This window comes from Schistocerca piceifrons, chromosome 6 (genome assembly GCF_021461385.2).
Source record: "Schistocerca piceifrons isolate TAMUIC-IGC-003096 chromosome 6, iqSchPice1.1, whole genome shotgun sequence".
Lineage (NCBI taxonomy): Eukaryota > Metazoa > Arthropoda > Insecta > Orthoptera > Acrididae > Schistocerca > Schistocerca piceifrons.
This window is the reverse complement of record NC_060143.1, coordinates 256,122,171-256,148,061: the sequence shown is the minus strand read 5'-3', so window position 1 is coordinate 256,148,061 and position 25,891 is coordinate 256,122,171. Positions and strand designations below refer to the sequence as shown.

The following is a 25,891-nucleotide window of genomic DNA, read 5'->3' as shown; positions in this document are numbered from 1 at the left end:
CATGACTTGGAATTGTTTTCCTGCTTACTATTATGCAAATGATACACAGTTCAAAAACAGTTAAGAACGTATGGTCTGCAATAAAAAAATGATATCTTGTAGTATTTGGTCACTCATTTTTTCCCGACAAACTGTAGCAGGATCCTGTCCTTAAATTCTAAAAGGGGCAGTCTAAAAGATTCCATTTCTTATTAAATTTAAAAACACACACACCTTATTACAACAGTTATGCTGTCCTTTATATTACATCCTAAAGTTCATCTTCAAACAAACAGAAAATTCATATTTGGAATTCAGTTACATAAACATTCACTCCTCACATTTCAGTTGAAGTCAACGGCATTACATTCAATGCTGTGCAATGTTTTTCTTCACAGGTGCATTTATAGGATACCAAAAGATAATATAAATGTCACTTTGTACTTTTTACGTTAAAAAGTACCTATAAGTACCCACAGCATGATATGAGTTCAATGCTTCATTCAGTTTGTATTATGTTGAAAGTGTCACAATACAGGTGGCCAACACATTTCACAATTAAGTACTTTGATCTTCAAGTTTGTGGCAGCAGGTACAGTTTTACTATTCTTAATCATTTAATATTTGTTTTTTATAACTAACTGCATTTAAATCAAATACAAAATTTTGAAGATGATCACAAAAGCAACCAAACAATAACTGCAATTTAAAAAAAAGTAGGAATATGATAACAATGCCAACAGCATTTTGTGGAACTTCACAATGTTAAATTACAGCAGGCATATAACGGTCATGCAAATACTCAAGACAGCAATATACTTCAAATTCAAGAATTTACTGTTGCAATCAAAGAAATTAACTGTTTCCACTTTTACACAAAGAGAGAGAGAGAGAGAGAGAGAGAGAGAAACAGACAACAACAGCTCTTGGGCTAAAATTTTTAAAATGCTTAGTTGGCTTTAGAAACTTTTCACAGCCATGTTTGCTCTTACAAAATTATCTATGGCAATAGTATTGTACTTGACTACTACCACTATCCTATCAAATTCATGTGACTCAAAATGTATGTGTCGCCGTCATCTCTTCCTATCACATCTTTTGTTATATTTAACAATAAATACATTTTTTGTATGCTTCCAAGGAAGAAAATGTTCTGGTAGAACTTGTTATTTGCAAAATTAAGCTGCCTGTCAGTATTTAAGTAGTATTTATGAAGCTGCAGTGATGAAATAATTTTTGGGACATCTCACAGCTATTACAGAATCTTTCTGGTGCATTGTACTGAAAGATGTTGCACACTATACAATTTTGTGCACAGAAAGAAAACAAAAATAACAAAATTCACAAAAAGCTCACATAAATCTTGCTTAACATTGCTATTTAATACTCCAATCCAGTGAATGCTTGTGAAATATGTAAACATGCCAGGAATCCAGAGCAAATTCTAATATTCATTCTAATACAATATCAAGGGAAACTGCAGTTTACAATATGAAACTGATGGACTGTCCATTTGATTTAAAGACATTAAAAATTATTTGTCACAGTAAATCAAATGCCAGTTCACTACGTTGTTTTGGGAAGAATTTATGTGGCAAACACCAAGAAAACTGTAAAATCCATTTTTAAAAATATATACTCAACACAAACCAATTTAAAAAGTTTTTTGAAGAATAATTTCCACAAGTAACAATAAAAATTTGTAACAACTTTTATTGCCCTCCTACCGATATACTACTTGGCCCCTGTAGTTGTATTATATCACAACATTACAGAAAAAACCCAAGCACTAACATCAGTGACAGAAGAGTCCTTCACACTCATATGTAACTGCAGTTAGCTGCATATACGAAATTCATACATGATGGTACTGCCATTTCTAGAAGTAAGAGGGGGAAAAATGAGGTCACAACATGAACAGCAAACACGAAACAAAATTATTCACTTCAGTAAATAGTGTCACTGATAAATGAACATATGTCAAAATGCACCCAGATTTACACAGTATGACCAAACTTCATTGACAGAAAATCAATAAATAAAAATTACAAAAACTATGTCTGTCATAAAATGAATAATAAGGAGTGCAAGAGGCATAAAACATGTATAGAGGCAGAAGAGGCAGAAAATATGTATAGAAGAGGCAGAAAACATGCATAGAAACTTCAAAAATAACAGGTAGGCTAAGATCAAAATGAAGGAAAGAAAGACATCGACATGACAACTTTAATAATTGGAAGATTCCTTTACAATGGAGCTTCTTTTGGGATAAATTAAATAAGGGAACTAAATTCACTACCACAATAGGGCAGAAACAATAATGATACACTGTTTTGACAGCCAAATGTGCAGCCACTATTCTCATTACAACAGGACTTCAGAAATGGGAATATTTGTTGAATATACCACAAGCACCAAAAAACTATGTCAGGCATTTCCTACTTGCCACACAGCTGTAAATTACAGATATATGCATCATTCACATAAACTTTCTGAAGTTTTAAAGGACATAAATGCCTGGTCATCAGTAGCAAAATAAAAAATTAGAAGGATGAATCACTGAGTATACAGAACAGAGTATATTGGTGCAGTTTACCATCTCATACACAGTCTCCAGCATTTAAAGTTAAAGACAAACATAAATAGTGAAATTAAAGATTTTTCTCCAGGTCCACTGACTGCTCAACCTGTCATGGAAATGTCATGTGTCTACAAAGAAAAGTAATAATTTGTTATAGTACTGGTAGATTAACATAAGGGCCATCAAGAATTAAATATTCCTTAAGTCAGTTGGGGAGAGGCAACATTTATGAGTAAAACAGAAAGTAAGGAATACTTTGTCAGACAATAAATAATTTCATTACTTATACTCCAAAATACTCTGTATCAGAACAAAGTGATAAACTGTCTAGTCTTGTAACAATATTTATTTTTTTATAAATTGTATTAACTCCCACCCCCCTTATCAGCATTGTTTTATGGAATATATTGTTTTAAATAATTTCAATTTAATGCTGCTCACCATGACACTTCTTAGACAAGGTATATAAATTCACATGTTTATTTCTGGATGCCATGCATTACATTTCAGTGAAAAATACCAAGCACAATTGTTTCCGGCATGACGTTTATCAAGCAAAATGTATGTAGCCAGTGGCAACCCAAAGAGTGACTTACTTTTAAACTGCAAACTGTTATGCAATGAGACTGTTGCTATGAACAAAAAATGCCAAATTACTCAAGCAAAAAAGTTATATGTAAAATCATTTCCTACTCCCATGAGCACACTTACTCACCTGGTGAGCTGATTCTAATACAAAGTAATATGCAATGAACAGAGGTAATGTCACAATATGTGTAGGTGACAATACATAAATACTAATTTTAGTCAGCAAAGAAAATGTGCAACAACTGCAAACAATTTACTTAAAGCCAAAGCACATACACAGGAAATAACACAGACAGGAACACAATAATACAGGGTTTCACGACTCCTTAAGGAACACACTCCCACATTTCACTTAAAGATTCTTTGAATGCTGTAGGTGAAAAGGAAAGGAAAAAGGAAAATGTCAGCAACTGGATAAAATGTCAAAATATTGACTAAACCTTCTCATCTCATCATAGCTCCTCCCCATGTAATTTATAAAGACTTTCGGAACTCAGTGTAAGTTACCAAGAAAGATATTCAGAGATATTACTTAGAACTTTTTATAAATTATTATTAAATATTTAAAAAAGATCATAGCATATGTCCACCAGTGGATGTAATGGATTGGTTTTCATGCAGAACGATGTGTGATAAAATGTTACATAATCAGCATCTGCAAATTCTGAATATATAGGATTACATATAATGGCAACAGTTTCTACAACATTCATAATCTCTGCAAAAAATTACATTACTCACTTTATATTTACCAAAGCCACTGTGCCTTTCCAAAAGATGGAAGTAGAATCAAAAGAGTAATGATAATACTTTATAATTTAGATGTTACATGCTTTATACTGACAGAAGATGTCAAAAATCTATCACATCTCATCACCCCAACTCCCTTATTTTGCCTTAATTTACAAGAAATACAGTGCTCACCATTTGCAATACTGCATAAAATCAGAAGATGCAACCATACCACCATCACCCAATACTTTATGAAGTTGACAGACACAAAAGTAAATAAAGTAAATATCTACTTCTGTGTGGTTGTGTATCCATTCATCTACAACAATTGACACAGGATCTTTTTTATGCCACTGCAACTGAAACACTGACCCAAATTTAAAGGAAATAATCATCATCACGATTACAGAAACAGCACATGGGAGAAAGTAGCCACAATAAAAAGGTATCAAAATTTCTTTTTCTTAGTTTGTGACATACAGTAGGCCTGCAACCATGATGTTAATTGAGTGCACTTGTATACTACTTCTAAATAGGTCACTAGAAATAAAAAGGTCACTTGCTGCCCAAAAAAATATACTGATGCATTTTGAGCACAGTCCATCTTCAGAATGTCTGCTAAACAAAATACAAAATAATAAGCACAAGCACAGCATACAAAAGTCATTAAGAATAACAATACTGAAGGTTTCACAAAACTAAAGTAATCATTCCAAACAAACTGCCTCCACACAAAGTATAGTATCACATGCATATGTCCTCACCATCAGTGCTTAACTGATGAGGATCACTCTTACAAAATATTCCACCACATGGCATGGTTTTAAGACTACAATGGCATTACTAGCATACATAGACATAAATGAGCAACATGATAACAAAATATTGGAAAGTTTAACAAGCATTGAAAGAACCAAAATTCATAAATCACAAAATCATCTTAACTACTCGATCAAATATATACCCATCCCAAGCAAGTAGTGGGATAAAGGGAGGTCTCTGCTCAAACTGTGGGGGTTTTGAATAATGTTATGATGGATATAAGTGGTATGTTAAATGCTGGTGATATGGGACCCAAGTGTATGAAATTATTATTATTATTATTTAAGAACCATGGAAAGCATCTTTAGCACATTGACTGGCACAAGCCCACCGGTGGTGCAGCAGAGTTGCCTGTAGTGCCGCCAGTGGCCACATGGCAGTAAATGTGTTAAAGCAATCTGCAGGAATATTGATGATGGAGTGACGCAATACTACTAGGGAAAACTTATGGGAAGAAATCCAGCTGTCACCTCCAAACTACATAGCTGTTTTATAAACTAAGTGAAAACAGAATTTAAACAAAAAATTGATGAACTTATAATTGAAGAAACTAAAAATAAAACATTTCTACAACTTTGGATGCTGGAGGAAGGAGTCTCTGCATAAAGGAAAAGTTGAATGGCAGCCATGCAGTAATTGCTTTAGTGACATAACTTACGATGACTGTTTGATACAATCAGCTGAAACAGGAACTAGAGACTCTCAGACAGAAGGAAGAAACAGAGTCACAAAAATGAAGATAAAAGTGGAAGACACATGGAAGCAAAGGGCAACCACATCAAAGTTTCAGGCTTTACTGACAATTCTTACAGCTGGGGCATCAGATAAACTAACAGAAAACATAATTTCTGACTTGTGTCACCTTGGCTTCCTGTGTATACCTGTCTGCATCCCAATAATATCATGTTTAATGATTCACATAATCATCCCATAGTTCAGTTTCTATCAAGTATTTAACAGTGGTTAATAATTGTGTGCTTTATTTTTCTTATATATCTATTTTATTTTGTGTTGTAAACTGATAGTTTCACTCTTACTTATGTAAAATTTTCATATAATATTTTGTTATCAAATTGTTTGTTTATCTCTGTGGATGCAATTAACATCACTGAACCCATACACCCACAATACCTGGTGGCATGTTTTGTAATAGCAACACTCCATCATCACTGATGGTGAGGATGTATGCCTGTGATTCCAAATTTCTATGAAGGCAACTTGTTTGGTACGATTACTTTATTTTGAATTTTTTTTTTTAATCTTAGCTATCATTACTGTTAATGACTTTTGTACATTATGCTTGTGCTTATGACTTTATATTTGATTTGGCAGACATTCTCAAAATGTGCTGTATCCAAAATGTGTCACTATAGTTTTCTGAACAGCAAGTGACCTATTCACTTCAAGTGATGCATTTAACAGTGGTACAGAAGTGCTCTTAATTCTTGTTCTTAAACTTGGGCACTAGCTATTTTAATGCAAAGAAGGGAGTGAGATGGTAACTGGTATTCTCCTTAGAAATACTCCCAGCATTTGTGCAATCTGGGTCTTGTATCAAGAGCATTGATAGGTAATTAATTCTGCTCCTAAATTTCTTTTGTAGGAATTCCGAAAAAAATTCCACCATAATATTTCACAACTCCTCTTGAAGTGACAATTTAAAACTGCCAGAGCCTTGAAAAGCCAACAATTAAGTAGGAAATGAAACTGTTTTACATGTTGTCATTTAACCTGCACCTAAACAAAAAACAGGATTAGTAATGCCATACTTATCAGGACTGTAGACTATAGGTATACATCTTCAATCAATCTCAAAGATGAAACGAAAAGAAAGGAGTAACTGGGTTCATCAGGTATTTTTTAAGACTGGCACTGATCGCACAATCCAATATTTAGCAAAACAATGTAGCAATCAAAGTACTAATATAAGGAGAAATACTATTCAGAAGACACCAAAACACAATATTTAGAGAATAACTGCTTCAATAAAATTATTCCTCCATACCTACCTTGTTTCAGATAATGGTGTACTTGAAAAGGTCACTCAAAGAGTCACACAGTTTAATGTATTTATACTGTTTCATGGATAGCAATTAAAAGAGAGAGAAGGCTTTCATGGGTTAGATGTGGGAAGCATGTCAAGACATTCAGTTTTCCTCATAGTGGGCTTTAGTGTTAGACCAGTAGTAATAGTGACGCACTGTTTACTTCAGCACTATTCATGCCACCTTCCTATTTTAGTTTCCTCAAGGTTCAAAAACTGTTAATACTTGAATACAGAGTGTGCTGACAAATGCTGGAAAGTGGAAAAGTGAGTCGTTCTTGAACCGAAGTTAAATTTATTTTCATAAATTGTTAATATTTATAAGATATGAGCTTGTATTAGAGTATTGGTCTGAAACAAGTAGCTACTTCAAATTTCCATGAATATCTATTTTAGAACTACTCACCTGATGATCAGAAATTAGAAGCCTAGTGAAAGTGGCTAATTATAAAAGATCAAAGTAAATTAGATGTGAATACAAGAAATGCCTGACAGACTTTCTGCATCTCCAGCTCACTTAACAGCTGAAGGTTAACCAGGGACAAATGTTTGTAAAACGTAACACAAACTTTTGAGTCCAAATCTGGACTATAGTACATTTTGAAGTATGATAAATGTTCATCATATACCTTTACATTTAATCCAAAGGTTATCATAATGAACCAGTAATAGAATAAGGAATTTATATGCATCCCAGTGAAACTATACCAGCGTTAATGAAATTAAAGAAACATGTTGAAGTAAAGGAAGACTATGCTAATGTAATAAGATCAGTTGACACATAAATTTCATCAGATTCAGGGGGATTATTTGTTGAGTGACATGTATATGTCATTAAGAAAGAAAGAACGAATTACTTGGAAGACTGTGTAGAGTCACGGATTTGCCAGTCAAATTACTTCTAATTGTTCCTTAAACGTCTGTTTTGTTTTTGCTTTTTTGTTTTGTTTTTCAAATTAAGAAGATTCTTGTTACAGTGCAGCTACTTCATCAAATAGTATTTAAAAATTGTAGGCTGCTTCTCAAGATTAAACAAAAAGATATTGAGATCAACTGCATTACTGGTTATGTACTTTGCAAGCAACACACCATTTTTACCTGCATAAATGAGACATCAAAATCAAGTTGTATAAAACGCTATGTGTATAAAATAAGAAATAAGACTGTGCTACTTGTATCATTAAGTTGCTGTCTTTATATTTTTTTGCTATCAAAAATTGTACTTCAAAGGCTGTTCTTCTTGTAATATTGCAGAGTTATCTGCAAGTGGTTGAAGATTTTATAAATACACATTTATAGCACTTCACAAAACAGTCAAGTTTCATTCCATGAATACATTTTTGTACAACACACAAAAATATTAAATTAGGAACTGCAATTATTCCTGAAGTGTCCAATACATAGGTAAACAATATGTATTATTCCAGACAAAAGGAAGTTTCATACTTCATGTGTACAATACAATAAGACAGACAGCTTTGTAAGCATTCTTCTGGCAGAAACCAATGTAGAAGTACTTGCCTCCAAAATATTCAGTGAAGGTAATATCTAATGTCTTACATTTGTAATTTAAAATACATCAAAAAACATAGAAATTAGATAAGACTATTGTTTCCATTGAATGCACAGCATACATCAAAAAGACATCACGTATTTCTCTTTCACTTTTCCACTTTAGAGCACCAGGAAACAAACAACAACCAACATTGAACAAAAAGAAAAAATTAAAATTGGTTACTGCTGGAACAACAATATCACAGCAGCTGATGCCTCATCCTCAATAATTTTATTTTGGGAAACGGAAATGTATGAACTGTCTGAATCATCCAAGACAGGATCAAACAATTTTTTTTTAAATTCAGTGATTACAAGCAGCTCAGCAGTCACACTATAACAACATTGCCACTCTCTTATTTGTTACACAAAATAACTTCCCATTTACAAACAGTTAAGGCTGCTACTACCACCATCATCAAATCAATGCTTGGGAACACTTTTCTGTATCACTGAATGTGTATACAATAATGTGCTGTACCATGCATTGACAACATGTGGGAAGTAAACCTCACATTACACAGAAATGAGATGCTATTGAAAAATATCCAACAGAAAAGTTTCTGAAATGCTTTTAAATTATGTTTCCAACAGACTGTATAATACTGAAACTGTGATTAAAAGTATTTTTCATATGCAGCATGGCATTCCACTGACTGCAGCTCCTCAGAAACAAAAGATTGTTAGAACAAACGGCTCAAAATTAAATATAGAATTTGAAGCTTGGAAACAATTCTTTCTTACCAGTACAATGAACAACTTCAAAATGATATTATGATTTTGTAAAAGTGAGGTGCACTAACAGATGATAAAATCCATTCACTGTAGAGATGCAAAACTTTACTTCTTCACAAATATGCTGGTCAAATAATGAATAGATAATCAAAAAGATAAAAAAAAAATAGTTTCAGGAAGAGATATCACAAATTCTTTATGCATCTTGCGGATAATAATCGAGAGAACAAAAGCAGTAATTTAAACTAGTGCTGACTGTGAAAGCAATGCAAGATGTGACTGTAACGAAACTAAATTTATGGATTTCAAAAGAGTTTCATCTTACTTTATTCACACACCTTGGCTTTTAGCACAAAACTGAAATATTTGTAACTATCTTTACATTTCATAAAATATTGAGCAAGCACTAATTTAAACTACATAAATAATGTACAATAATTTAAAATAAATTACAATTTTATGTAACAGGTATGAGAAAGCCTACTCTGTTGAGTATTCGTCCTGTGTAATTAAAACACAATTCATTTATAAATGAATAGCATGAAGAGCTTTTTTTTTTTTACTGAATAAGACAACTACAACTATGTTATTTATTACATATGAAAATCTGAATATCTAAAATCAATGATTTTCAGATTATTCCAATGGTGTTGGAGATCGTGTTCAGAAAACCCTTATCCAATAATGAACACTACCAGAACTGAACACCAACATACCTCTTTCCTTGGAGGAGTCTATTTGCATTGCACAATTTCTCCAAACTAATCTATAATAAAGTAGTGTCAATATTACAATTTCTACATAGTCATGCACAGACTATGAACACCTTGAAATAGAAATTTATCTGAATACTTTATTTTTATGTCCACATTAAAATTTATTTTAAATAATGTGTTGGCCACCTGTCAGAAAGAAACGACACTTCAACAAGAATGGCACACATAGCTTTAGGAGTGCCTCAGTGTCACACGAACACTCTTACTTCGGCCTCGCCTTGCCTCACCTCACAGTGCGCACTATCACTGACTCACAGCTGGAGATTTCTTGTCCGAGTCCTGGCTGGACGGCGTGTTGCCCTGAGGTGGGACACCGGGTCCCCTATCGGCCACAGGTCCGCCCACTCCAGGCCCACCTACTGGCCCTCCTCCCCCCCACGAATTAGGGCCCCCCGTCATAGGCGAGTCCGAGAAGCCGTGGTTGTCGTGGTCCAGGGAGTTGGCCGCATCATACTGTGTGTTCTCCAACCGTGTTATGAGCCTCTCGTCCTCATCCCCGAACTCGCCACCCATCAGTGATGGTTCGCCAACAACCATTACATCCTGAAATGAAATACAAAAGCATCTCAGTTGTGAGAAAAGGTAGTAACTGCAGAACAAAGTCATTCCCATTCTCTGTGTATGTGACAGGCAACCACTTATCTTTCTTATGCACAAGAATTTTTCCATGAACAAGATTCAGGTACAAGCAGAGTTCAACACTAGCAAAGGTGGAGTGAGATCCAGACTATGGTACATACACAATACATTATATGCAAAAATGTGTGACACACCCTCCTACCATTCTTGACTCTAGCCTTACTATTAACAAAACCTACTTCATCAGAAAAAAAGCCACTTGTGAGATGCCCAACATCACAGTTGATATGCATGTTTGCACAATAACCACTACATTGGCATTTAAAACAAATAATTACAAGATGGATTGTGTATGGTGGTCCCACAATATAACACCCACTATCTTTTGATGTGATTCAGTATGGATACTATTTGGATCATTGCCCCAACTTAAGCACCTCGGGCCTTTGTTAGTGAAAACCAGTCATTCACCTGGCATGAATCTATGTTACTTCATCTGATACTGCCTAATACATTTTCTTCCACCAACTCCCTCCTCCACTAGATCCTGCCATTACCTTCCAGTTCTATTATGGTTAGTTAAAAGTTTCCATTTTGCCTCTTTTGCTACAGTTTCTATCTTCCTTGTATTTTTGTTCCTTTTTTATGCTTTCTGCCCTATTTGCTTCTACTTTCTTTTTTTCTGTCACTGATTCACTCTATCTCATTTATATTTCTACTCCTATGTTATATACCTTTCTTTCAGCTTCTTCATTTTAGTATAATTTATTTAGTTATTGTTACGAGCTAGGTTCAACCAGTTAGTCGTATGTTTAATTTTTATTCAGAGAAATTGTTGTCACTGGCTTCCTTAAATGATAAAAATTTGAATGGGGCACTTCTTTATCTCATATTGAGTGAAGCAGACATATTTATAACCACAGAGAATATTTTGCAAATAATAATCATAAACAAACATTTATAAAATGAAAATAACTATAAAAACTGCAGAGTTCAAAAAAGTCATCTCAGCTAAATTATTCACTATTCATTCATATCCTTTTGTATTCATAAGAGAGGGGTAGCAATCACCTAGTACTAGCCACACTACATATTTTTAGAAGAAAGTCAAGTTCCAATAAAAGTATGTTATAGCTTTTAGGATCATAACAAGTCAGTACAGGGCAAATTACATAATAATGGAGGTACTCACGGTACTTAAATGGGAGTCTTTGGGGGAAAGACAATGTTGTTCTTATGAAACGTTGTTGGTTAAACTTATAGAACTGGCATTTGATGAACAACTGAAAAATTCTGCTGTATCCATCTCATTTACAAACCACAAGAATAAGATGAGAAAGATTAGAACATACATGGAGAGACACAGTCAGCTATTTTTTATAAAAGTTCGAAATATGGCACGTACTTCAATGTGCGATGCTTTAAAAAATTTCCACAACAAAATTCTGTCTCGAAATCTGGCAGAAATTCCAAAGAGATTCTGGTCATACATAAAGCACACCAGTGCCACGACGCAATCAATACCTTCACTGCGCAATAACAACAGTGAAGTCACTGATGACAGTGCCACAAAGGCAGAGTTATTAAACATGGTTTTCCAAAACTCCTTCATCAAAGGAGATGAAGTAAATATTCCTGAATTTCAGTCAAGAACAACTGCCAAGATGAGAAAATAGAAGTAAATGTCCTCGGAGTAACGAAACAGCTTAAATCATTTAATAAAGGCTAGGCCTCCAGTCCAGATTGTATACCAGACAGGTTCCTCTCAGAGTATGCTGATAAAATAGCGCCATATTTAGCAATTACATACAACCATTCACTCACAGAAAGATCCACACCTCCATACGTGTTGTTGTTGTTGTTGTTGTTGTTGTTGTTGCGGTCTTCAGTCCTGAGACTGATTTGATGCAGCTCTCCATGCTACTCTATCCTGTGCAAGCTTCTTCATCTCCCAGTACTTACTGCAACCTACATCCTTCTGAATCTGCTTAGTGTATTCATCTCTTGCTCTCCCTCTGCGATTTTTAGCCTCCACGCTGCCCTCCAATGCTAAATTTGTGATCCCTTGATGCCTCAAAACATGTCCTACCAACCGGTCCCTTCAAAAGTTGTGCCACAAACTCCTCTTCTCCCCAATTCTATTCAATACCTCCTCATTAGTTATGTGATCTACCCATCTAATATTCAGCATTCTTCTGTAGCACCACATTTCGAAAGCTTCTATTCTCTTCTTGTCCAAACTATTTATCGTACGTGTTTCACATCCATACATGGCTACACTCCATACAAATACTTAAATCTATACTTGATGTTAACAAATTTCTCTTCTTCAGAAACGATTTCCTTGTCATTGCCAGTCTACATTTTATATCCTCTCTACTTGGACCACCATCAGTTATTTTACTCCCTAAATAGCAAAACTCCTTTACTACTTTAAGTTTCTCATTTCCCAATCTAATTCCCCTAGCATCACACGATTTAATTTGACTACATTCCGTTATCCTCATTTTGCTTTTGTTGATGTTCATCTTATATCCTCCCTTCAAGACACTGTCCATTCCGTTCAACTGCTCTTCCAAGTCCTTTGCTGTCTCTGACAGAATTACAATGTCATCAGCGAACCTCAAAGTTTTTATTTCTTCTCCATGGATTTTAATACCTACTCTGAACTTTTCTTTTGTTTCCTTTGCTGCTTGCTCAATATACAGATTGAATAGCATCGAGGAGAGGCTACAACCCTGTCTCACTCCCTTCCCAACCACTGCCTCCCTTTCATGCCCCTCGACTCTTATAACTGCCATCTGGTTTCTGTACAAATTGTAAATAGCCTTTCGCTCTCTGTATTTTACCCCTGCCACCTTTATAATTTGAAAGAGAGTATTCCAGTCAACATTGTCAAAAGCTTTCTCTAAGTCTAAAAATGCTAGAAACGTAGGTTTGCCTTTCCTTAAGCTTTCTTCTAAGATAAGTCGTAGGGTCAGTATTGCCTCACGTGTTCCAACATTTCTACGGAATCCAAACTGATCTTCCCCGAGGTCGGCTTCTACCAGTTTTTCCATTCGTCTGTAAAGAATTCGTGATAGTATTTTGCGGCTGTGACATATCAATCTAATAGTTCAGTAATTTTCACATCTGTCAACACCTGCTTTCTTTGGGATTGGAATTATTATATTCTTCTTGAAGTCTGAGGGTATTTCGCCTGTCTCATACATCTTGCCCACCAGATGGTAGAATTTTGTCAGGACTGGCTCCCCCAAGGCTGTCAGTAGTTCTAATGGAACGTTATCTACCCCCGGGGCCTTGTTTCGACTCAGGTCTTTCAGCGCTCTGTCAAACTCTTCACGCAGTATCGTATCTCCCATTTCGTCTTCATCTACATCCTCTTCCATTTCCATAATATTGTCCTCAAGTACATCGCCCTTGTATAAACCCTCTATATATTCCTTCCACCTTTCTGCCTTCCCTTATTTGCTTAGAACTGGGTTTCCATCTGAGCTCTTGATATTCATACAAGTGGTTCTCTTCTCTCCAAAGGTCTCTTTAATTTTCCTGTAGGCAGTATCTATCTTACCCCTAGTGAGATAAGCCTCTACATCCTTACATTTGTCCTCTAGCTATCCCTGCTTAGCCATTTTGCGCTTCCTGTCGATCTCATTTTTGAGACGTTTGTATTCCTTTTTGCCTGCTTCATTTACTGCATTTTTATATTTTCTCCTATCATCAATTAAATTCAATATTTCTTCTGTTACCCAAGGATTTCTATAAGCCCTCGTCTTTTTACCTACTTGATCGTCTGCTGCCTTCACTACTTCATCCCTCAGAGCTACCCATTCTTCTTCTACTGTATTTCTTTCCCCCATTCCTGTCAATTGTTCCCTTATGCTCTCCCTGAAACTCTCTACAACCTCTGGTTTAGTTAGTTTATCCAGGTCCCATCTCCTTAAATTAGCACCTTTTTGTAGTTTCTTCAGTTTTAATCTACAGTTCATAACTAATAGATTGTGGTCAGAGTCCACATCTGCCCCTGGAAATGTCTTACAATTTAAGACCTGGTTCCTAAATCTCTGTCTTACCATTATATAATCTATCTGATTTCTTTTAGTATCTCCAGGATTCTTCCATGTATACAACCTTCTTTTATGATTCTTGAACCAACTGTTAGCTATGATTAAGTTATGCTCTGTGCAAAATTCTACCAGACGGCTTCCTCTTTCATTTCTTCCCCCCAATCCATATTCACCTACTATGTTTCCTTCTCTCCCTTTTCTTACTGACGAATTCCAGTCACCCATGACTATTAAATTTTCATCTCCCTTCACTACCTGAATAATTTCCTTTATCTCATCATACATTTCATCAATTTCTTCATCATCTGCAGAGCTAGTTGGCATATAAACTTATACTACTGTAGTAGGCGTGGGCTTTGTGTCTATCTTGGCCACAATAATGTGTTCACTATGCTGTTTGTAGTAGCTTACCTGCACTCCTATTTTTTTATTCATTATTAAACCTACTCCTGCATTACCCCTATTTGATTTTGTATTTATAACCCTGTATTCACCTGACCAAAAGTCTTGTTCCTCCTGCCACCGAACTTCACTAATTCCCACTATATCTAACTTTAACCTATCCATTTCCCTTTTTAAATTTTCTAACCTACCGGCCCGATTAAGGGATCTGACATTCCACACTCCGATCCGTAGAACGCCGGTTTTCTTTCTCCTGATAACGACGTCCTTTCGAGTAGTCCCAACCCGGAGATCCGAATGGGGGACTATTTTACCTCCAGAATATTTTACCCAAGAGGACGCCATCATCATTTAATCATACAGTAAAGCTGCATGCCCTCGGGGAAAATTACGGCTGTAGTTTCCCCTTGCTTTCAGCCGTTCGCAGTACCAGCACAGCAAGGCCGTTTTGGTTAATGTTACAAGGTCAGATCAGCCAATCATCGAGACTGTTGCCCCTGCAACTACTGAAAAGGCTGCTGCCCCTCTTCAGGAACCACACGTTTGTCTGGCCTCTCAACAGATAGCCCTCCGTTGTGGTTGCACCTACGGTACGGCCATCTGTATCGCTGAGGCATGCAAGCCTCCTCACCAGCGGCAAGGTCCATGGTTCATACCTAAAGACTGAAGAATTGCTCAAGTCACACCAATACCCAAAAAGGGAAGTAGGAGTAATCCACTGAATTATGGGCCTATATCACTAACTTCGATTTTAAGTAGGGTTTTGGAACATTATGAAGTACCTCAAAGAAAATGATTTATTGACACATAGTCAGCACGGTTTCAGAAAATATCATACTTGTGAAACACAATTAGCTCTTTACACTCATGAAGTAATATGTGCTATCAAGAGGGGATGTCAAACTGATTCCATATTTTGAGATTTCCAGAAGGCTTTGAACATCGTTCCTCACAAGTGTCTTCTGACCAAACTGCATGCCTACGGAGTATTGCCTCAGTTGTGCGAGTGGATTCATGATTTCCTGTCAGAAAGGTCACAGTTCATAGTAATAGACAGAAAGTCATCGAGTAAAACAGAAGTAATATCCGGCGATCCCCAAGGAAGTGTTATAGGCCCTCTATTGTTCCTGATCTATGTTAATGACAAAGGAGACAATCTGAGTAGCCATCTTAGATTGTTTGTTTGCAGATGATGCTGTCATTTATCGTCTTGTAAAGTCATCAGATGATCAAAACTACTTGCAAAATGATTTAGATAAGATACCTGTATGGTGCGAAAAGTGGCAATTGACCCTGAATAAGGAAAAGTATGAAGTTATTCACATGAGTACTTAAAGAAATCAGCTATCTTTCGATTACGCAAAAGTCACATAAATTTGAAGGCTGTAAATTCAACTAAATACTTAGGGATTACAATTACAAATAACCTAAATCGGAATGATCACATAGATAATATTGTGGGTAGAGCAAACCAAAGACTGCAATTCATTGGAAGAACACTTAGAAAGTGGAACAGGTCTACTAAAGAGATTGCTTACACCATGTTGTCCACCCTATTCTGGAGTATTGCTCTGCTGTGTGGGATCTGCATCAGGTGGGACTGACAGATGACATCGAGAAAGTACAAAGAAGGGCAGCTCATTTTGTATTATCACGAAATAGGGAAGACAGTGTCACAGACATGATACGTGAATTGGAGTGACAATCATTAAAACAAAGGCATTTTTCGTTGCGACGGAATCATCTTCTCATGGAATTTCAATCACCAGTTTTCTCCTCTGATTGCGAAAACATTCTGTTGGCACCCACCTACATAGGTAGATATGGTCATCATGATAAAATAAGAGAAATCAGGGCTCGCACAGAAAAATTGAAGTGCTCGTTTTTCCCGCGTGCCTTTTGAGAGTGGAACGGTAGAGAGACAGCTTGAAGGTGGTTCACTGAACCCTCTGCCAGGCACTTTATTGTGAATAGCAGAGTAATCACGTAGATGTAGAGAAATGAAATAAATTACTGCTTGAGCTTCAATACAAATTTCCTTAATACAGCACAGAGACATCATGTGATCTTAAGAATTTGAAAACATTTTTTAATGGAGAGTTTTTCAGTCTTTACAAATGACAACTGAATTATGTAACATTGGACACAGTGCAAAAACAGTCAAGAGATGTGGCAGCGAGTAGAAATGAAAAATATTACTTACATTAACATTATTGTTCAGTCTCTAGAAATATAAAAAGTATTTCATCTTCTATTTTATATTTTGCATTTTTGTACCACATTTCCATTTATTGTGAATATTCTCATTTTCTTATAATCAGCAATTAAAAATAAAAGTATGGTATTTTATTAAAATATTATGTAAATAAGTTACACAGAACTGCAACCAGTCACTTTTTTGAATAATTATGTTTTATTCCATGAATCGGTTTTCGAACCTTTTCAGGTTCATCTTCAGATGGTTTCAGGAAGTTACATCATTACTGCTAGCATAATGCCGGGTGCTGGCCTGTGACAGCATTACGCTAGCAGTAATGATGTAACTTCCTGAAACCACCTGAAGGTGGACCTGAAAAGGTTCGAAAGCTGGTTCATGGAATAAAACACAATTATTCAAAAAAGTGACTGGTTGCAGATCTGTATAATTTATTTACATTCAATATACAGTCACAGTTCTAAAACTTCCGTAATGGAAGGCATAAAATATTATGATTCATTATTTGTTAATTCACATCTGTATTTGTTAACGAATATGGAATAGAAACAAAAACAAAACTGTTATTCATAGTGACATTCAAACCATCAACATTACAATTACGAGACTTATTTTATGTAATGAGGTACCAGCAATTATGGTAATGTTCAGAAATATTTATCTGCAATGGGGTTTCTCACCTTTTTTTGAGGGGGAGGGGGGGGGAGGGGGGGGGCTGCATCATACTGCTTTAAGAAACTGATGCCTGAACATTAACCTTCAAATGCTATATGTATGAAGGAAATTGAAGAGGGCAGAGAAGTCCTTAAGATCCCCTTTAAGCTAGTTTATGTCTCTATGTCTCTCTCTTGTTCCCATATAATTCCACCATTCTACCTGCATGCAGACTTCACAGTTCCCCTGTTCTACATCTACATACATACTCCGCAATCCACCATACGGTGCATGGCACAGGGTACCTCGTACTACAACTAGCATCTTCTCTTCCTGTTCCACTCCCAAACAGAACGAGGGAAAAATGACTGCCTATATGCCTCTGTATGAGCCCTAATCTCTTTTATGTTATCTTTGTGGTCTTTCCGTGAAATATAAGTTGGCGGCAGTAAAATTGTACTGCAGTCAGTCTCAAATGCTGGTTCTCTAAATTTTCTCAGTAGTGATTCATGAAAAAAACGCGTACTTTCCTCCAGAGACTCCCACCCGAGTTCCTGAAGCATTTCCGTAACACTCGCGTGATGATCAAACCTACCAGTAACAAATCTAGCAGCCCACCTCTGAATTAATTCTATGTCCTCCCTCAATCCGACCTGATAGGGATCCCAAATGCTCAAGCAGTACTCAAGAATAGGTCGTATTAGTGTTTTATAAGCGGTCTTTACAGATGAACCACATCTTCTCAAAATTGTACCAATGAACTGAAGATGACTATCCGCCTTCCCCACAACTGCCATTACATGCTTGTCCCACTTCATATCACTCTGCAATGTTATGCCCAAATATTTAATCGACGTGACTGTGTCAAGCGCTACACTACTAATGGAGTATTCAAACATTACGGGATTCTTTTTCCTATTCATCTGCATTAATTTACATTTATCTATATTTAGAGTTAGCTGCCATTCTTTACACCAATCACAAATCCTGTCCAAGTCATCTTGTATCCTCCTACAGTCACTCAACGACGACACCTTCCCGTACACCACAGCATCATCAGCAAACAGCTGCACATTGCTATCCACCCTATCCAAAAAATCATTTATGTAGATAGAAAACAACAGCAGACCTACCAGCCTTCCCTGGGGCACTCCAGATGATAACCTCACCTCCAATGAACACTCACCGTCGAGGACAACGTACTGGGTTCTATTACTTAAGAAGTCTTCAACTCACTCACATATTTGGGAACCAATCTCATATGCCTGTACCTTAGTTAGGAGTCTGCAGTGGGGCACCAAGTCAAACGCTTTCCGGAAGTCAAGGAATATGGCATCCGTCTGATACATCCATGGTTCACAAGATATCATGTGAAAAAAGGGCGAGTTGCATTTCGCAGGAGCGATGCTTTCTAAAGCCATGCTGATGCATGGACAGCAACTTCTCTGTCTCAAGGAAATTCATTACATTCGAACTGAGAATATGTTCGAAAATCCTGCAACAAACCGATGTTAAGGATATTGGTCTGTAATTTTGAGGATCCATCCTTCTACCCTTCTTATATACAGGCGTCCCAGTCACTCGGGACTTTACGTTGGGCAAGAGATTCGCGATAAATGCAAGCTAAGTAAGGAGTCAATACATAGAGTACTCTCTGTAAAACAGAATTGGAATCCCATCAGGACCTGGTGATTTATTTATTTTCAGCCCATTCAGCTGCTTCACAACCCCAGGGATGTCTATCACTATGTCCCCCATATGGAAATCTGAACGAGACTCAAACACCGGTATGTTTGTACGATCCTCCTGCGTGACAGATTTCTCAAATGCTAAATTTAAAATTTCAGCTTTCGTTTTGCTGTCTTCCATTGCCAGGCCAGACTGATCAGTGAGTGACTGGATGGAAGCCTTCAACCCACTTACCAATTTTATGTAAGACCAGAATAAACTCACATTTCAACATCAAACCTATGCAACAAAATACAGATAGTTTCAAAAAGAACATACACATTACAGAGTATTATGTTGACAAAACTATCAAACACTGCCCCATGGCTGAGTTAGTGGATGAATGAATACACTGCCAAGTTTATATTCATTGACCCTAGATGACAGTTGTCTTGACTGTTGTCACATGTTGCAAAATGGCTACTACTCAGCACAAATCATTCTGTGTTCTCGAGTTTTCTCAGGTTGACATACTTGTGGTACCAAACTGATCCTCCAAATGGATGGAACATTCACACATGGTATCAATAGTTTATAGACACAGGATGTGAATGTAAACAAAAGAACCCTTGCCACCCATGTTTCCAACAAAAATATAGCACAAATTCAAATGGAGAGTTCTACAAAAACAATTTGGTGCATTTTAAGATGTCAGTTAGTTATAAAGTTGTAAAAATTATAGCTTTTACACACTCTACATCAAACAACAAACACAAACATATGGCCGACAAGCTTCAGAATGCTACTGACGGTAATAAAACTTTTGCTCAATGCATAGTTTTCAGTTATCAAGCACCTTCCCACATTAGAGAGAAAAAACCAAATATAGTGTACAAATCTGGGGCCAACAGAACCCATGAGCACACACTGAACACATACAAGGTTCACCCAAAGTCAATGTGGTTTGTCCAGTACCCCCTCACTGGAGTCACCAACTGCGCGAATATCTGAACGATACTCTACCTAGCAGCTGGATTAGTTGTCAGACAGGCAGTGACTTAGCACTTGTCAGTTGGCCTCCAAGTTCACCAGATTTAATGCCCTCTGACTTCTTCTTGTGGCACTTCAGTAAGAACAATGTTGATGCACCAATACTACCACAAAATCTAGAAAAGCTGAAGAACTGGATCCATACTGCACATAACATCAGTGATAATGGACATTCTTGCCCAAGTATGGGAAGAATTTGAGTATCAATGCTATATTGATCAATTCACTGTTGGAGGAGATTTTAACATCACTAATCTAACTTCAGGGACCTGTAAATATGTGTCCCAAGTTTCACAATTGTACGTCTTACAATTTATTAAATATATGCATTCAAAAAATGTATATTCCTTTTGAAACACCCTGTAATACATCATTTTCACATCATCCTAATCTTTTGCTTTTCTAGAATGCTCACCTGTGATGCTAAAGAGAAATTTGGTCCAGGCGAGCGTTTCTTGTTGGGCGCAGGAGGAGCATTGTTGGCAGCACCTCCAGATTGGGAACCTTTCCGTTTCCGCCTCTTGTTTGCTGGTCGTTGTGACTCTGCGTGCAAGGAAAATGTTAATAAGTATTCAAATTTGAAAATACATATGATAATCATGTATTATATTTTACTTGACAATATGAATGAGGATTGCAATCAGACAGTTCTCATGTAATGGCTGAACCTGGGTTAAACACTGAAAAAACAAATTAACTCAGAACCATGTTCCCTCAAAAATAACAAGAAAGTAGTCGGTTGTTGAATATGAACTGAAATTTAAATCAAACGTATTACGAGAATCTCCATTTGTGAACTAAAGGTTGACACAGTTCAGATCAGATTGTTTTGTGGGAAGACTATTTGTAGATGGTGCTATATGCACGGTTGCAGTTCAATGGCTGAAAGACTTCTTTTACTGCTGTGCTTTGATATACTGGAAAAGATAAGGTTGCAGTTTAACATAATATTGACAGAGAGCTAGTTAGAGATGGAGCTGGACAAACAGCAATGCAACAATTTCCTCAGCCACTCACTCATTACCTTAGATAATCTACAGACATCACAGGAAAGTTGTTTAGATAACCCCCCCCCCCATTTTTTTTAACAGGGGTCACAGATCAGACAAGGAAACAACATTTTTCTTCAGTTCTGTAAAGCCAACTGAACCATTTGAGCACAATGTGACTTAATCTTTGGGGAAACATATCATAACTAAAGCATAAACTCTAGGATTATACATCCATGGAGACAGCAGAGTGAAAATATCACAAAATGAAAGGGTAGGTGGAAAGCTTGAGAGGAACGCAGAGGAAACAGATTGCATAAAGAAGGCAAGAAATAAAGTAAGGTGAAATTTCCCACTGAACTTTTCTGAGAAGTTTTAACCGTTAAGTGATGTATTGATAGACCACTGATATCTGGCATTCATAGGTTAGTGGACCATCAACTGAGATACCTGCCTCAAGAATCGAGATTTGACCTACAAGTGCCTCTATATCCATTTCTCAAAACTCCAGTGAGGCTATCATCCTGAATATGAAGAACTAGCACACCTGTGAGCAGGAATACGGCAGTTTCTTACTTTGTAAGTGTGTGCAAGGAAACAAAATACTCTGTCAAATGTAAAATATCTTTCCGGAGTTTGAAAGCCCCAATTTCAGTCTTTCGTAAGTAGTGGTATAACAAATAACAACAATGATGGAAATTTCTGGAGGGTGCATCATGTTAAATAAGGAAAGGCAATAATTCACCTGTAGCAGACTGAAGTGTGGAACACAGAAACACGTAACAGAAAACAGCTTTCACACTAGCTTTCAAGTAACAGCTATCTTTCTAGCCCAAGTACAAACATTCACACTCACAAACATTCACACACACAACCACACAGACACCCAAATCCACATGACTTGAGTCTTGCCGTGCCTAAAGGAATGTTCGTTTGGGTGACTCTGTGGTTGTGTGCGTGAATGAGTGTACTAGGGCTAGAAAAGTAGCTAATGCTAGCGTGAATAGCATAATTACAAAGATACATCATTGTGAAGTAACAGCCTTAGCTCCACTATTGGAAATCAATGAACTGTGCAGATGACAAGTGTGTAAACTAAGTGCAGTGCTGACGCATTGATTGGTAATCACTATTTCTTCATGATGCTCCTTATTTATAGCTACTTAGAAATATCACAGTGACAGCAGCATATGCTAATGAGCACAGGCCAAGGAAAAGATTACTGATAGTTACAGATTGCTGTTCCCTCCTTCCTCACAAGCAGCTTCTAATCAAATTGCATGCCTAAGGAGTACTGTCTCTGTTCAACAACTCAATTCGTGAATTCCTGCCAGAAAGGTAATAGCTTACAGTAACTGACAAAAAGCCGCTGATTAAAAAAGAAATGATGTCTGGCATTCCCCAAGGAAGTGTTATAGATCCTCTGATGTTCCTAATCTGTATAAAGGATTTAGGAGACAATCTGAGCATCCCTCTTAGATGGTTTGCAGATGATACTGTCATTTACCATACAGTAAGGTCATCAGCAGATTGAAACCAATAGCAAAATGATTTAGACAAGATGTCTGTATGGTGCAAAAAGTGGCAACTGACTCTAAATAAGGAAAAGTATAAGGTCAAACACATGAGTACTAAAAGGAGCCAGTTACATTTCAGTTAGGTTTTCAGAAATTACCACAACCAGTCACCTTTCTACATAGATGTTTTTCAGTAAACCATGGCCAGTTTCGAGCTGCCTAGCAGCTCGTCATCAAATGGTACATATACACATTCAGTGCTTTTTTGTTATAGCTTTGTGATGCTTGTTGTGTATCTGTGGCAAGTTAGAAAACAACAGCAAATAACCACTACAGTGGCACAGTTTCATGAAATATTTACAATATAAGTTCTGCTTAAATCCCGCCACAGGCTTATCCTACCCCATCAGAAGCCAGGCCACCTGTGAAAGCAGCAATATTATATACCAGTTATATATATTCCTTTTTTGTGCATTACAGGAAATATAAATGCAAAATTAACTTAAACTAATACAAATTTAACTACAAATTAATATGTGCAATTTACAAGGTGTATGACACTAGATATTCTGATGATACTTCTATTACATCTAAGAGCACTGGTGTTGAGATTATTTTTAACATCTAGTTTCTTGCTCGATATATTAGCTGAACCGGGCATACAACATTTGAGATGAGTAGGTTAGTGGTTAATTTAAAATTAATAATGAATGTGGGCATTTGGTAGAGAGTGTTAAGAGGGGTGAGGGGAATGAGAAGGAAGACAGAAAGAAACTGTTAGAGCGAAAGTGAGATGGGGGTGGGACGAAGAGAGAGAGAGAGAGAGAGAGAGAGAGAGAGAGAGAGAGAGAGAGAGAGAAGGCAGAGAGAGAAAATTGAAAGGGGGGGATTGAAAGTGAGTGAACGAGTATGTGTTTCTCGTTTCTCTCTCTCTCTCTCTCTCTCTCTCTCTCTCTCTCTCTGTGTGTGTGTGTGTGTGTGTGTGTGTGTGTGTGTGTGTGTGTGTGTGTGTGTGTGTGTGTGTGTGTGCGCGCGCATGTATGTGTGTGTGTGTGTGTGTGTGTGTGCGTGTGTGTGTGTGTGTGTGTGTGTGTGTGTGTGTGTGTGTGTGCGCGCGCGCGCGCATCTGCGTTTTCTGAATGACAGTTTAGTTCTTCAGATTTACGAAGTCATTAAAATTCTGAAAGAAGGGTTACTTGCTAATTCTGTCTGTTCATTTAAAATAATGTGGGGTGATTTATGTTTGTTCAAGAAGGTGCATCCTCATTCCCTTGTCTAAAGTGTGTAGGATAAGGAGGGTGGTTTTTATGTTCGTAATGGAGTATTTATTTTCTGCAAGATGGGAGGCAAACATGGATCTCTTTAAGTTGTTTAGGTGGAGTGCATCAGTGTGCTCTTTGTATCGTATTTCAAAGCTTCTTCCTATCTGCCCAATGTAGTAGCAGAAGCAGCTATCACATGCTAATTTATTTGTGCCAGATTTGGGAAACAATGGGATGGCCCTTTTAGTATTATGGACTATTTTGTTTTGTATTTTGTGGTTCATGTGAAAACTTATTTTAACATTATGTGGGTTGAACAGCTTAGCGAGTTTGTACAAGATGTTACCAAGAAAAGGCATGCAGATATATTTGGTTTCTTCTGCTTTGATTTGGCATATATATTCCTGTAAGTAAGATATAACCTTCATCAATGTGAGTCTTAAACAACAATGTCTTTGTTTCAGCACAAATTCTTTGAGCCTACAGTTTAATCACAACATGTAAAATGTGGTTCAAAAATGGTTCAAATGGCTCTGAGCACTATGGGACTTAACTTCTGAGGTCATCAGCCCCCTAGAACTTAGAACTACTTAAACCTAACTAACCTAAAGACATCACACACATTCATGCCTGAGGTAGGATTCGAACCTGCGAATGTAGCGGTCGCGCGGTTCCAGACTGTAGCGCCTAGAATCGCTTGGCCACTCCGGCCAGCGTAAAATGTGGAAATTGGTGTCTGTGGCAAAGTTTGTTAATTGTAGTGTGTGAAAGCAATCCAAAAACGTGAATAATGTTTTCCAAAGTGCTAGAAATAACAAATATATACAAGCAAAATCTATTAACTGTAAGTAACACATTTAAGTAGAACTTATAATGTAAACATTTCATGAAACAATACCACATTAAGTGTCAATTTGCTGTCATTTTCAGTCTTGCCACACACACACACACACACACACAAAAAAAAAAGCCTCACAAAGCTACAACAACAAAAAAAAAATCACTGAATGTATATATGTACCATCTGATGAGTTGCTAGGCAGCCTGAAACTGGACATCTATTTAAAAAGGTGACTGGTTGTGGTAATTTCTGAAAATATTTTCGTATTACAGTCTTATAAAAGTTTTACATTTCAGTTGTTCAATAAATCACACACATCTAAAGGATGTCAATTCACCTAAATACCTAGCAATTACAATTACGATCAGCTTAAATTGGAATGACCAAATAGATAACTTTGTGGAGAAGGCAAAACTGTGTTTTATTGGCAGAGAAGATGCAAAAGGTCTACTAAATAGGGTGCCTACACTATGCTTGTCCATCCTCTGCTACAATACTGGTGTGTGGTATGGGATCCGTACCAGATAGGGTTGACAGTGCACATCGAAAAAGTCAAAGAAGGGCAGCTTGTTTTGTATTGTCGCAAAATAGGGGAGAGAACATTATCGATATGATATGAAAGTGGGAGAATGGCAACCTTTAAAAGAAAGGTGTTATTCATTGTGGTTAGATCTTTTCACAAAACTTCAGTCACCCACTTTCTCTTCCAAATGCGAAAATATTTTGTTGATGCCTGTAGATATGAAACACGAATTGGGGTGACAATCACAAAAACAAAAGTGTTACTTGTTGCGGTGAAATCTTTTCACAAAATTTCAATACCAACCTTCTCCTCT

General features: G+C 36.8%; 1 protein-coding gene across 6 annotated transcripts in view; it reads right to left on the bottom strand.

Moving 5' to 3' along the window:
• Positions 1-8,603: 8,603 nt before the first annotated feature.
• The window catches only part of LOC124802684 (LIM domain-binding protein 2), a 794,320-nt gene continuing 777,032 nt past the window's right edge, over positions 8,604-25,891 (bottom strand). For all 6 annotated transcript variants that reach the window (XM_047263615.1, XM_047263618.1, XM_047263620.1 and 3 more), the window contains exons 9-10: positions 20,862-20,989; positions 8,604-10,354 (exon numbers count right to left, since the gene is read on the bottom strand). In XM_047263615.1, the coding sequence (XP_047119571.1) occupies positions 10,055-10,354; positions 20,862-20,989 (428 nt within the window). In that variant the 3' untranslated portion in view covers positions 8,604-10,054. The remainder of the gene's footprint in view (positions 10,355-20,861; positions 20,990-25,891) is intronic.